General features: G+C 43.7%; 1 protein-coding gene across 1 annotated transcript in view; it reads left to right on the top strand.

Moving 5' to 3' along the window:
- The first annotated feature begins 651 nt into the window (after positions 1-651).
- The window catches only part of LOC109960523 (abl interactor 2-like), an 18,310-nt gene continuing 4,835 nt past the window's right edge, over positions 652-14,126 (top strand). The window contains 12 exon segments of the mRNA XM_020600679.1: positions 652-811; positions 813-846; positions 4,084-4,251; positions 4,372-4,548; positions 5,324-5,341; positions 5,946-6,049; positions 8,829-8,975; positions 10,745-10,866; positions 11,137-11,346; positions 12,249-12,413; positions 12,947-13,033; positions 13,526-13,711. Coding sequence (XP_020456335.1) covers positions 732-811; positions 813-846; positions 4,084-4,251; positions 4,372-4,548; positions 5,324-5,341; positions 5,946-6,049; positions 8,829-8,975; positions 10,745-10,866; positions 11,137-11,346; positions 12,249-12,413; positions 12,947-13,033; positions 13,526-13,711 — 1,498 coding nt within the window. The 5' untranslated portion in view covers positions 652-731.

Below are 14,126 nucleotides of genomic sequence, written 5' to 3'. Positions count from 1 at the left end.
AAGCGAGTTCAAGTTTTAAAACTACTGTAGATTTTGACATAGAGTTCCTTTTTGAGTTGAGGCCCACGAGGTGGAGAATGGAGTAATTGATGTTCTACTTCAGTGGTGCAGATTTCTAACAAATGATAAGGAGTAAACCTGGGACATTTAGGGCCCCTGGATTCTGGGGCCTCAAGGCAGTGGCCAGCCATGCCCGGATGTTAATCCAGCCTTGCTTACTGCTCTGTAATCATTAATAATAGGCGACAGTGCGGTGGGTAGAGCAGTCGTCTTCGAACCGGAAGGTTGGAGGTTCGAATCCGAGTGCCTGCAGTCTACATGTTGAAGTGTCCGTGGGCAAGACACTAAACCCCCTGGTTTCCTCGATGGTTAGAGCCATCGGTGCAGATGGCTGCCTCGGTTCTGTACCGGAAACTCCTTGTGTGTAACATACTTGGCCAATAAAGGTGATTATCCTTATCCTATAATAAATGTGAGATCATCCTAAGAAAAGAAATGGACAAATTTGTATTACAAGTTATTTATGTTTAACTAAAAACTATTTTTAAAATATATAAGAATAAGCCTGTTACAGTTACATAAATGTTTTGCAAGCATTTACCAGAGGAGAGTCTGTTTTAATGCATTTCTCTTAAAAACGTTAATTTTGGGAAGGAGAGCTCCTGCAGTACCGTACAGGGCCGCAGCGGCGCCCTTGAGCTCACACACGCCGCTCCGCTAAAGATGTGAAAATGGCGGAGCTACAAATGCTTCTGGAAGAGGAGCTTCCTGCAGGACGAAGTGCACTACTAGATAGTTTCACCAATTTTTTTTTTGGCAGAGTGTTGCGAGAGCAACTATGTACAGGTAGGCTGCCACAGGTGTGGAAGAAAAGACGGTGTAGCTTTTTTTGTTGGCGGCTAACTGATGTTAGGTTAGCTCCTGCTAACGCTGCCGATGTGGTGCAGCCGTATTAGCTAGCCTCGGCTAAAGCAAAAACAACCAGCTGTCGGGGCAATAGATCATATAAAAAATAACGATTTGTCATGTTCCTGTTACGCTCATGTGAGTATATATCGACATTGCTTCTGGGTTTTTGTTTCCATCGAAATAACTGTGTGTGTGATTTGTACATCCATCGTGGGCTACCGCGTTAGCCACGTAGCTCGCTAGCCAGTTGCTCGGCATCACCCACGGTCTAAATAACTAAACAGGCACCGTGAAAATCAATTCCTCTGCTCTCTGCGCGACTGGTCACTGCATCTACAGCAGCCAATTGATCATGCACCGACCAGGGATGTAGGACGTGATATCAGACAGGTGAGCTTAAACCGCTGTGACAGTGTAAGCGTCAATGAGCGATTTATGGTGTTGGACTGAAGCACAGGGACTTGATCTTTACGTTACAGCTCAAAAATAGACTTGAATTATGGCTTTTAAAGCCTGAAAATACGTTAATGTCCGTTTTATATTTGTGATTGCCTATTTCCATTCGCATCAAAAGCTTAACGTACGAAAAGACGGTATAATGTTGCATGTCCGTGTCAGCATCTTTGCTTTTGATTTGCATAGCATTTTGTTTTACTTGTTTGTGTATATGAGTGCAGTCAGTCATATTAAGACCTTTACGCTGTGATATCCTGTAGCTCACTTTTTCAACAATCTTTGGATACTTGATGTCGCCCCCACCCCAAAAAATACCCCCCATCCCTGACTTTGACAGGCATGACATCTGGGAGGACAGTGGTAGCAAGAAGAGGTTTTGACAAGGTGTGATACTGAAATGTGACTTGCTTGTGGAACAGGACTGATCAGGTCTGACAGGTTGCCCTGTGAAGGAAGAGGCCCTTAGATGTTGGCAGCTTTCCGTCTGGCAGGCTGCCATGGTTTCTTCTCAGTCTGCATGGTGTTCTCAGCTGCTGTCATGTGGGAATGATCACTTATAGACTAAGTATTTACTGTGGCGATATTTAGTGGGATACTTCACCTCTGAAACTCAGCCCTGATCCATATCTTTGCCCTACAGTGTTATATTCATTAGTTAGATCATGATTTTCCTGTCATAATTTTAATTTTAGAGTGCAAATTCCACCTTATTTCTCACATTAGTCTGGTGCCAGGAGTTATTGTGTGAAAAAGTTTGCAAATGTATTTTCAAGGTGAACACAATATTTCTTTTTGTTGCTTTTAACAACCACTTGAAGAGCAAGGTCGAATGTGAGAAGAGTGATCACGATGGTGTAGTAGAGAGCGTTTCAGCTGCAGTGATGAACAGGTTGTCATATTCTTAGCCCCTGACTAGTTGCATCCTAAGGCACTGTGTTGGCTGTAGTGTGTTTCACCCTGACGTCACTGACATTTTTAACATGTAGAAACATTTTCTGGTTGTAAACACTACTGAAGTGTCTGGAATCAGAGAATTTTTGTTTAAATTTAGTAATCGGTTAATGTAATAATTATTTCAGCTCTGATATTGTCCACCCTATAAAGTGGCAACTTGGTAACTGAGTGTATGTTTGGCCAGCTTAGGAGGAAGAAGAGCACACCAAGCAAATACATGGTCTTACAAATGCAAAGTACATCACCTGGCTTTCCCTTCTTCCAACTGGATTTTCCTCTGTAGCCACTAACTATAACATTTGGCTGTCGCTGCCATGGTTTTTGTTCCATGTATTTGTCCTGTTGTTGCAAAAATCGTGTCACCTGTCTGTTAGCAGTGTCTCTTTACTAACCTGCAGGTAGCAGCTATACTCGTGACTTGTGCCACATAACCTGTTTGTCCTCATATTTCATCAGAGCTGCACCCTCCACACTGCTTTAAGTGATGCATTTTGTTTGCAGACTGTCACATGATTTGTTGGATTGGATTACATCTAGCACCACGAGCACTTGCTGTTACTCATGAAAGGAATAGACAGCTACCACTGAAGATGCTGCTGTTTCAGCTAGTGTGGACACCCTCTGCTTGTAGCTGCATTGTGCTGTCTCTTGTTCTTTTTTAGGTTTTTATATGAACATGTTTCAGTTTGGCCAGAAATATCAGATAAAAACAGCACAACACAGGTTGAAGTGCACTGTACAAACATTCAACAGGTAAAATCTTTGGCACCACAATACAAAGAAAGGAAGCACAGAAGCAAGCCCTGGATTTTATTAGATTTTTTTCCTGCCACCCTGACAGGTGGCTTTTGCAGTATAGCTCTAGTTTTGAATAGAAAAGAGCACATAAAGTCAATGAGTCAATATCTTAATAAAGACCCAAAGGCTGCGGTGACCTTAGTGTATTTACTGTCCATCTGGTAATCGATCCGCTGCTATGCTGTGTACACAGAAGGATGTGTCTGCTGGTTTGAAAATAAAAGACGGTTTTGTTTAAGTGTTGTAACTAATGATTATTTTCATTATTACTTACTCTGTAGATCATTCTCCACAATAATCAGTTGCCCATTGCAGTTTTACAAAGACCAACCTTATATTTGAGAAGCAGAAGGGATTTGTTTTGCATAAAAAATGACTTAAATGATGAATTTATTCCCAAAATAGTAACTTGTATAAAAAAAAGAACTCCTCTGTTAGAAGCGATCCCTGCACTCTGTGTCAGTGAGGAGCACGGTGTCCCAGCAGTAACATCTGTGGATCCATCTGCCCTGTAATGTTCTGTTACTGTGCCCACAGCCCAGCAACTGTCTCCCAAGGCTGCAGTTGCATTACCTTCTACTCACTTCCCTGCATGATTTCTTTCCTTTTACTGTACTAAAATAATATTTCTTGGAACTGAAAACCTGTGTAGCAGCAGCTTACTCCATCTGTTGCCATCAAATGCATTTGGGGTGCTGTTTTTATAAAAATGTTTAGTTTAGAGCTTTTAGGGATTAATAAGAAATAATGATTGCACTGGAAATAAGCCAAGCATGATGTCAGGTAGACCTTGTGGTCTAAAGACAGTGGTTTGAGATGTATATTTCCCAAGTCTTCCTGAGCAAAATACAGAATTTTGACCCAGAGCATTCAGTGTGTAGGTTGCTCTGGATCAGCAGCCTCATGGGCACATTGTGAAATGCAAATATATCCTGTTAAGAGTCAAATGTTCCTCTTTTGTTCCAGTCTCCAGACAAGCAGAGGGCACTGGAGGAGACCAAGAACTACACCACCCAGTCGCTGGCTAGCGTTGCCTACCTGATCAACACGCTGGCCAACAATGTCCTGCAGATGCTGGACATCCAGGCCTCGCAGCTCCGCCGCATGGAGTCCTCCATCAACCACATTTCGCAGGTCAGGAACTGATGCACAGATATTAATGCTAAGAACAATGATTTCTGCCTTAGCAGTTTGTGAGTAAAATAAAAAGCACCAAATTAAAGAAAATGTCTTGTCCTGTGCTACTTTCCTCAGACAGTGGACATCCACAAAGAGAAGGTAGCCCGACGGGAGATTGGCATCCTCACCACCAACAAGAACACGTCCCGCACACACAAGATCATCGCCCCAGCCAATCCTGAGAGGCCTGTGCGCTACATCCGCAAGCCCATCGACTACAGCCTTCTAGACGACATGGGCCACGGAGTCAAGGTGGCAGTTTTTTCTTTTCCCCTTCATTTTGCCAGTTACACTTAACTGTGTGGAGGAATTACTGCTGCTAATCTAATGAGATGGTCTTTATTAAACTCTGCTGGTTTTCAGTGGTGATATTCCAAGTGAAAGAGATGTGGGTGGGAAAAGCACTAATTTGTGCATGAGAAAAACATTTTTATGAAACAAGTCAGAAGCATGGCCTACCATAAACCAGTTTGCCAAGTTAAGTTGCTAATTCCCTGTTTGTAAAAAGGGTTTTTAAGTTTCTGTAGCACAGTTATTTCCTACCTGGGTCAGGACCCCCACTGGGGGTTTCAAGAGTCGCTCTTTTTAGAGGTCAGACAACTACGACTGGTTCCACTGACAAGTAATGTAAGAAAAAAATCAGTGAGTGGGGCTTTTCATTAGGGTAGGAAACTAATATCACCCAGCACACACACTCTGCTAAATGTGTTATAAATATGGTCGCCATATGTCCAATACTGATTTTATTTAATGAAGTTGCTGCTTTATCTAGTTTCCACTGACTTTCTGAACAAAGACAAGCTTGTTTTCCGTGAAATCAAAGCTTCAAGCTGATAGATGTGTCAAAGAACAGATTCCTCAAATCCTCACACTGGGGTGTTGTGTCCCAGATCTCAGCAGCTTGGTTTTATGTGCCTCTTGCATGAATAACTGTTGTTCTTCCTCTCCTCCTTCACACACTAATCCTCTGATTTCTTCTCTTTCTCTCTTGCTGCTTGCCTACATTTATCTTTACTATCAACCATAGTGGTTGCAAAGGTTTAAGGTAAGACTATCAAAGTAAGAGCCTCAAAGAACAGGGGTTCTTTTGTGATTTGTTTTTTCTGAGTTATATTTTGTTTTCTTTCCCTTTTTGAGATATTGATTGTTTGCTTTTAAAGGAAAAATTCAACATTTATTTACCTTCCTCATCAAGAGTTAATTGAGAATAGTGATATCACCTTTTTCTGTCTGTTCAGTATTAACTTGAAGGTGTTATCTCAGTTCATCCTAAAGATTGGAAACAAAGGTAGTAAACCCCCCCACTAAAGCTTGCTAAACGCCCGATCAGTTTTTGTACTGATTAAACAAGTGAGATGTAATATGGTAATTAGTGAGCTTTTTCCGTGCTGGTGATCTGCTTTGGAAAGAGCCACGCTAACTGTTCTTCCCCTTCTTCCAGTCTTTATGCTAAGCTTAGACAACTCTCTTTGCTCCAGCATCATATTAAACACAAATATATGAGTGGTACTGGTCTTATCACCTAATAAGAAAGTAAATCATTCTGAAATTGGCAAATTATCCCTTTAAAGACAGAGTATTTTAAAGGTTTTCATGTATGTGTTTGTTCTCCTGTGCTGTGGTAAACCAACAAATATCCTCCCCCATAGGCCAGTGCACAGAACATGAAGGCCGGAGGAGGTGGACTGCCTCGCACTAACCCCCCCACACAGAAGCCTCCAAGTCCGCCCTTGACAGGGAAAGGGACCCTTGGGTATGTAAAGTGTAGTGGCGCCTTGATGTGTGCTCAGATGGACATAAGGATGCAGAGTTATGTTTGTGGCTTTGAGAGACCACGAGCCCTGCAGATGGGCCTGGTTACCCCCAGTTTCATCATCACCCCTTTAGCTCTGTTTGTAATTAGTGCCCTTGGAGTGGTGTAAAAAGCATTTCAGGGCTGGTCCACATGGGTTTTCTTCTCACTTTTTTTAAAAATAAGTTTTACAACCTGATTTATTCCATTCTCCCTTTCTGTCCACGTGCAGGAGAGTTTCTAAAGCTCAAGTTATTTCTTTTTTTTTTAATTGTTTGGATGCTTTCAGCTCAGACATATCTGGTCTGCAAAAGTTTAGCCACAGCAAGACCTGTTAGCTTGAAAAACTGGTGACATTAGTGCCAGAAACAGTTTAATCTCAGTACATACTGTATGTGTTCCTCTTCTCTTTGAAAAACTGGAAAGAGGAATGCTTGATGCTCACCTTTTTATGACCACTGATGGTTATAAATTGCTAATGTTACTAATTTATAAAGCTCACTTCCTAAGTCAAGATGTAAGGTTTTAGAATTTATAGCTCAGAAAAATGAGACGTTCCCAAAACAGATGTTTCCTTCATTAGCATCCTTCCTTAACTTTATTAGTGTTTTACTACACAGCAGGATGTAAAAGATCAGACAGGTTTATGCCAACATGGATACAGCACTATGGAGATACACTGGTTGCATTTTGTACATGGCATTAAATTCCCTGGATCATAAGGGACAGGTGTGAGTGTGAAAGCTGCTGTAAATAATCACGGATTCCTTTAGGTCTGCGGTCAGTGTTCATCCCCCTGGCTTCATCTCTTTGGACTGTGGGAGGAAATGGTTTCACCCACGTGGAACGGACACAAATGCAGCACAAGTAAAATCCACACAGAATGATATGGGCCTGAGAACTGCCTGAGCTGCCAGGCTTTAGTTTTTGATTGGTATTTGTCTAATGCCAGGGTGCGGGAAGAACATTATCACAAAGGTAACGCTCTGAAATTCAACAAGTCTTGATGGCAAAGCTTATCAGGGCGAGAAATTACAAACAGCTCTTTTCACTTTGTTCTGCTTGAATGAGCACAGAGAACTGCTGGCTAGCATCAGAAACCTTAACTGTACAAAGACAAGTGCAGTTTTTTCACAGCTTTTAAAAATGAAGGGATCCTTATCAAAAAGTAGTGAGATGTGACATCTATAGAGCTTCTGGGCTCGACTGTTAATGCTGTTCTTATATTTGTCTGCAAGAGCCCACGACGCCACAGCTGTCAAGGTTTTCCTGTTTTCTGTCTGTGTCTGACTGTTCAAGGTGTCTTTTCTCCCACAGGGACTCTGCTAGTGCAGCACATAAATGTTGTGTTTATGTAACGCTCGGGACCTTCCTGGCCGTGAAGTCGTGTTTACTGTTTGTGTGTATGTGTGAAAATGTCTGTGTATATGCCCACCCCCTCTTCATAACCTTCAGAGTTGTCTGTCTCAGAGATTGACTGAGTGTGTCCACCCCTTCATATTACCTTTAAGAGGTGTGTGTCAGTGTGTGGGTTTGTGTCTTGATTCCTTCAAGAGGCATGTGAAAGAACCACAGCTCCAACCCTTCATGATGCACCTTCTGCCGCAGCCTGTGGCTACAGGCAGACAGCTTCTTTGTGATCTTAATTTATTGTTTCTCCTCTGTTATTCAGTTTCCTCTTCATTTGTGTTTCAAATTTACTTTGATTTGTGTGTTTGTGACCCAGCCCGTCCACTCCTGGCTGCCCCATATTCCTCATAGCAGGGTTTTGCCATAGCAACAGTGCTCAGGGATGGGTCACAGCCCTGTCACCTGGGAAATTTACATGCCATTGCATTTTACAAGCCAACGTCAAAGAATCTCTCTGTTATTTTTGTGTCTCCATTTTTTGAAAACTAGGGACATCAGCAGCACAGCACTGCTGTCAGGATAAAAATCACTTTCTATGTTTTGGGGGGTTTGTTCAGGGACAGTATGGCAGGACAGGTGGAATTCAAGCTAACAGTCCCTCTGATGCCTGTTTCTTTACTTTTGGCCCCTGAGGAATCTCCAATTTGAGCACAACTGTTGTCAGTTTTGATATAATATTGAGATAGAGTGTAAAAACCCACGTCTTGTCCAAAAAATAGTGACTTTGATTTCTGTTAATCTGTTAACAGCTTTGCAACACTTAGAAACTTCTTTCATATATTGATGAGTTCTGTTTCAAAGGACTCAGAGCAGGTATCAACTGAACAAGACGAACAAGACAGACATTTTGATTGAAATGGTTCAAGGTCAGTCTGTTAAGTGTTAGTTATTCATGTGTTCCTTAGAGGTGAGTTCCTAACTGTATTTCCTTTTAATATAGTTGGTTTATGGGATGTCAGACATTTTAGCCAAACAGAAAACAACATAGTACATAACTGAATTGGACCTGTAAGGTAACTTGAGCTGAAGGCAGCGGAGGAAATGATGTTACTTGTCTGTGTTGCAGCATATTAGCCAGCAGTTGGCTGTTTCCATGTACTAGACACGTATGTTTCTCATGGACATGTGATTTTTAGCTGACAGCAGTGACCTTGCCCTCCTGTCTGCCCATGCCACCTGTGGACCCCAGCCTATCCTGATGTTCACCACCTGTCATACTTCATTTTTTTAAGTTTGCACTTGTTTCTTGCTCTCCTCCTCCTCCCTCCCCTACACTTCTCTGTGGATGCTCTCCCTCCCCTCGATTCCTGTCCTCCTGACCCTCTCGCAGGCGCCACTCCCCCTATAGGACGCTTGAGCCGGTGCGTCCACCCGTTGTCCCTAATGACTACGTCTCGAGCCCGACGCGCAACATGGCGCACCCCCTGCAGAGCCCTGCACGCACTGCATCCGTTAATCAGAGGAACCGCACGTACAGGTACCCCCGACCCCCTCCCAGCATGCCTCTCTATGCTTTTTAAACACACCCCCTTTTTCCTCTTCCTGCTCCCCCTTTACTTCTCCTACACTCCAATGCAAGCCAGATTCTGAGTATCTTTCCCCTTCTTCTCTGAAATGACTTCTTGTGGAATATATAGGCACTTCTACTCCTTTGTCCATTTTAATTCCACGTGAACAAAATTTTGACCAACATTAACCTTTTTGTGCAACAGTTCCATCCCATAGAGAAAGTCCATATTGACAGATTATTTGGATATTCCTCACCTGTATGCTCTCCTCGCTGCTCAGATAAAGCCAAAGAAATGAGGACGAGGTAAAGATTCAGAGCTGTATTTGGCACAGCTAGATGCAGGTTTCTATGGTAATAGTCATTAGACAGCATCGCCCCCACAGTCCTGCCAACCTGGTGTCAGTTCGTCTCCCAAGATGTGACTCTTTCATCCTAAACAGACATATTCACAGATTCCCCTGTCTGCCATGAAAGAAGTATAGTACTGGGAACAACATGGAAGGTTTTGTCATTGCGCCCCATCTGTTGGCCAAATATTTTTTAATATTCCTGGTCTGGAAATAGACTAGAAATATTCCCCTGACTTTCCTCTCAGCACAAGTTTGTCCCTTCACTCCATCCACTGCTCATTTTCTTCATCCCTCAGCCATCCACTCTTCTGCTGTACAAAAAGTCCGCCCCATGTGTGTCGATGCTTCCTGCTGTCTTTGTCTTGTGTTGCTTCTGCGTCATGTGTCTGGTGAGGCTTGCAGCTGCTTCTTTAAACCTAGTCATTTTAAAGGCATAACAGCTCAAGCTAACACATGAGTTCTCTTGAAGGTGCTGCATTACTAATCTGAAGCCAGCAAACATGCTGAACACAGTGTACCTGGACTGTATTGTTCTAGACTGGTTGCTCATCCATCTCTGCAGCTGAAATACAAGACAAGACAAGAAAGATGAATGACAGAGTTTTTTCATTGTTATGGTTACCCCCAGTTTCACACTGAGCGTCTCACGCTGCAGATAGAGTTCTGTTTTATCATGTGTCAATTAACGCTGAGTCAGACGTGCTGGACCCCCTGCATTTTTTATAAACTTCAGTTTTATTCCTTTTTTTTTTTCTCCCTCTGCCTCCTTTAGTGAAGCATAGTCTCCACAGACAGCTGTTAAAATCACACAGTTTTCTAATCAGTTAAAAGTGATCAGGCTCCTGATGCCGCTCTGAACATTTTGGTTTCATTTTTCCCTCAGCCTCTAAAGCAAGCCGGGACAAATCAATAAACTGTACGTAAATATGCCATTGACCTCTTATGACCCTACATACAGTAACATCTCTGCGCTCTGTCACCCTGGTGAAGAGTCTTTGTTCAGACAAACACAGAAAGCACCACTGTTGTCTTACTGTCGGTGTGAATTGGATGGAATCAGGCTTCAGTGCCACTTTCAGTGTGTGGATTCCCAGTTAGTTGCATTTAAAGTACATGGCCTGTGTATTGGCTCTGCGGGAACTTCTGTAGGGGTCCAGGAGCGATATCAGGAAGTCAGAAACCTTTTAATGGTTTTATGTAGCAGGTACCCAGTTTTTATAACAGCATATGCACTGTAGCATTTTCAAATTTGGGCTTTATTATTTTGATGTAAAGACTAGTTAGGCCAGAGGTGCCGCTGTTTCTAGAAGTCTGAGTGTACAGTTGTGTGCAGTCTGTGTATGAGTGTTTGTGGTCTGATGTGTTTTGCTGCCCTACCACCAGCAGTGGGAGCAGCGGAGGCAGCCACCCCAGCAGCAGTCGTAGCAGCAGCCGAGAGAACAGCGGCAGCGGCAGCGTGGGCGTGCCCATCGCTGTGCCAACGCCAGCACCACCCACTGCTTTCCCAGGTAATTCCTGCTTCCTGTCTCTCCTCCCAGCAGATGACCAGCGGACCTCAGAGTGCCCGAGGCTGACTAACTTGACTAATCTTTGTTCAGTGTCCCAGGTTTCTACACATTCCAGCTCTGACATTAAATGAGAATGTGTAGGAACCCTGGAGCTGCTGCAGTCTTTTCTTCTCTTCTCATTCTTATCTTGTCTTGACCTCCCTCACCTTTCTTATGTCTTCTTATCTTTTTCACTTCTTCAAACCCCCTCGATCACTGTGGACCCCTCAGGTTCAGCCCCTGCCCCATCTAATCCAGCTAAACCTGCCCTCAACACTACCACCTCGGTCACAATCCCCGCTCCCCTCACCTCTGCCCTAGATGGCCCCCCACAGGCCCCTAATCCCCCTGTAGAGATCCCGCCTGTACCCCCACCCCCTCTCCCTGCCTCTGCAGCCCCCACTGGCACAGGCCCTGCTACTTACGGCAACCCTGCTCAAGGTGAGTGTGGCCCATTTGGAAAATCTCACCCACTCCTGCATGCCCACCATCCCGCCTCCCCTGACCTCTGTCTTCCTGCTTGTGAGACCCAGATGTGCTCAGCTTGTAGCCTGTGTTGTCTATCACTGTCAATGTCAAATTGATTTATATAGCACAATTTAAAACAACCATAGTTGACTCATAAATCACACTTATAAATACATGGGAGGTTTGGAGTTTTGCTTGAATTGTATTATCAACACAGACTCACTGGTAAACCTTATTATTTTAAAGCTTAAAGGCTATTAAATTAGTTTCTTGCAAACTTTGAAAGCCCTCACCATCTCGGTCTCCAGTAGAAAGGTCAATTTGGTTGTTAAAACTCTCCACATTATTATGTGCAGCTTTTCTGCCACCAGTCTCAGATTTCCCATTTCTACTGCTGCTGGATCTTTGTTCTTCACAGCACCTCATCAGATGCTTGTGTCTGTGTTGATGACGATGTTGTTCTGATGTATAATGCATGAGCTGAGTGGGGAGATGTTTGCACAGTGAGCCCTTCATTTCTGTGTACTGTGTTCCCTCAGGCTTTTGTTTACTGTGTGCAAATTACGTTCTGTGGCTAGATACCGTTATTATCAGTGAATGTGCAGGTCTGTACTTTCCGCAGTGCTGCGTTTATGTGACATCTGTGGCTAGTAGTTACTTTGCTAATTAAAGGCTCTGCACACACGTTTTTGTTGTAGTGTGTGTTTTTAATGATTACTCAGCAGTATGCAGTACATTACAGGATGGCTTTCTAGAGAATTGTATATCAAGCTTTTGAAACCTAAAATAAAATCTAGACACAAAAAAAAAATCCCCCCTTCTTCCCCTACCACTGTGAAACAACTCTGCTGCCCCCTGGTGTTGTCTCCTCTCAGGTGCTCCTCAGTTCTACAGCATGAACCGCCCCGTACAGCAGCCCCAGAACCCACAGGTAGGAGGCTCCCTGCCCTACCGCAGACCCGCGTCAGTCACCGGTCAGCCCAACACGGCCCACAACCAGAGCCAGCTCAACGGGGGACCACACTTCGCCCAGAACCAAGGTGTGCTGATTGCTGCTTAGTAGCATTTCTGATTTTACTTACTTTATCCACAGTTGGTGATATCGGTGAACTCTTAATGAAACCTTTTTCAGATTTCACAGTGCTAAGGCAAATTCTCTCATGTGTTTTGATTGGCCTGTTTCTGTGGGCTGGGACGAGCCCATATACTCGTTACCTGGATTACGTACAACTTGACAGTATGAAACATAATCCAAACATCTGTGAGTGAAATCCATGTAGACAGATATACCATAGTCATAGACGGTGCATCCTGTAGAGTAGCAGTCAGTGTTGAATTGGTTATTTAGCATGAAAAGTGGGACCTGAAGCCCAAAGATTTCTTGTTAGAAGTGCAGCAGATCAGCAGAGTCTGGTGGTGCTCTTCTGTCTGGCCTTTTTATTCTCAGCTGTTCTTGTTCCTGTTCTTTAACTCTCTTCTGTGCTTTTCTTGTTTATTCTAATCTCCTCTCTTGTCTTTGCTGTTCTTCTCCCTCTCTCTGACCACAACCTGTGTTAATACTGATTGGTGATAGCAGGCCCACTTGCACCCCCTCCCCCCTCCATGCAGATCACCCCTCAGCTGCCTCTGATGGGCTTTGTGGCCCGAGTTCAGGAGACTAGTAAGTGGCACCTCTGCATGACCACCTTTCGTTTTAAGTCTTCTCCCCAACAGCTAATGTCAGTGACACATCCTTTTTTGCCAGAACGTTTTCTTACTGAAGTAAACAAGTGATCAACTGCCAACATCGGCTCTGTCAGAGGTTTACTGTTGCCACTTTTTTCAATACGAGTGCGATGTAATCACAGTTCCTTTGGCGGCAACAATTGGTGGTTGACCACTTGTAAACAATACAATATGTTCAGAAAACCTGTAAAGCATGATGAATAATGAGACATGTTTGTGTTTTCAGAAGCATGATGATTGCTGTGTTTTCCCTTAAGAATGCCCACTTTCAAGATACTTGCACGTTGAGTCAGTGTGTGCAACTTTTTTCCTGCATGCTGCATGGACTCCTCCTGCTCCATTCCCACCCTGTGTCCCTGGCTAATGCGGTACTGTTCCTTACCTCTAACAAGTTCTCTTTTTCTTCCCACCTGTCTGAAACTACTAGTCTCAGATGTGCCACCCCCACCTCCACCTGCTGAAGAGCCGGTGTTTGAGGAGCCTACACCACCTCCTCCGCCGCCGGAGGACTATGAGGATGATGAGGATGAAGAAGAGTCGGCAGTGGTGGAGTACAGTGACCCCTACGCTGAGGAGGACCCGCCCTGGGCCCCACGCAACTACCTGGAGAAAGGTCTGTCCTCACTGCTCCCTCCTGACACGGTTTAGAGGAGAGAGCTAGAGCAGATTACAGTTGAGGTATAGCTCCTACCTTTTCTCAATTTTGGGGTGTTCTGTGCGACTCCTCATTCTCTCTCACACACACACACACACACACACACACACACACACACACACATATATATATACATACACCTTGTTTTGGAAAACTGACAAAGTGAAGTACACACATGCTTTATCAGAAAAAAAAAAGATTTGATTTGATTTATTCTTTCAAGCATGTAAAGACAGTTGATATGTCAACACACATAATTTTACACATATCCAAGAAATGCTAATCAATTTGCTTATACCTAGTACATGCTTGAATGGAGTAGGAAGAAGTCAGACTTATCCAGTCCTACCCCATGACATCATCTTACCATCAT

The sequence above is a fragment of the Monopterus albus genome, unplaced genomic scaffold (assembly GCF_001952655.1).
Source record: "Monopterus albus unplaced genomic scaffold, M_albus_1.0 scaffold48.1, whole genome shotgun sequence".
Taxonomy (NCBI): Eukaryota; Metazoa; Chordata; class Actinopteri; order Synbranchiformes; family Synbranchidae; genus Monopterus; species Monopterus albus.
The sequence above is the reverse complement of the archived record's forward strand: the minus strand, read 5'-3'. Positions and strand labels throughout refer to the sequence as shown.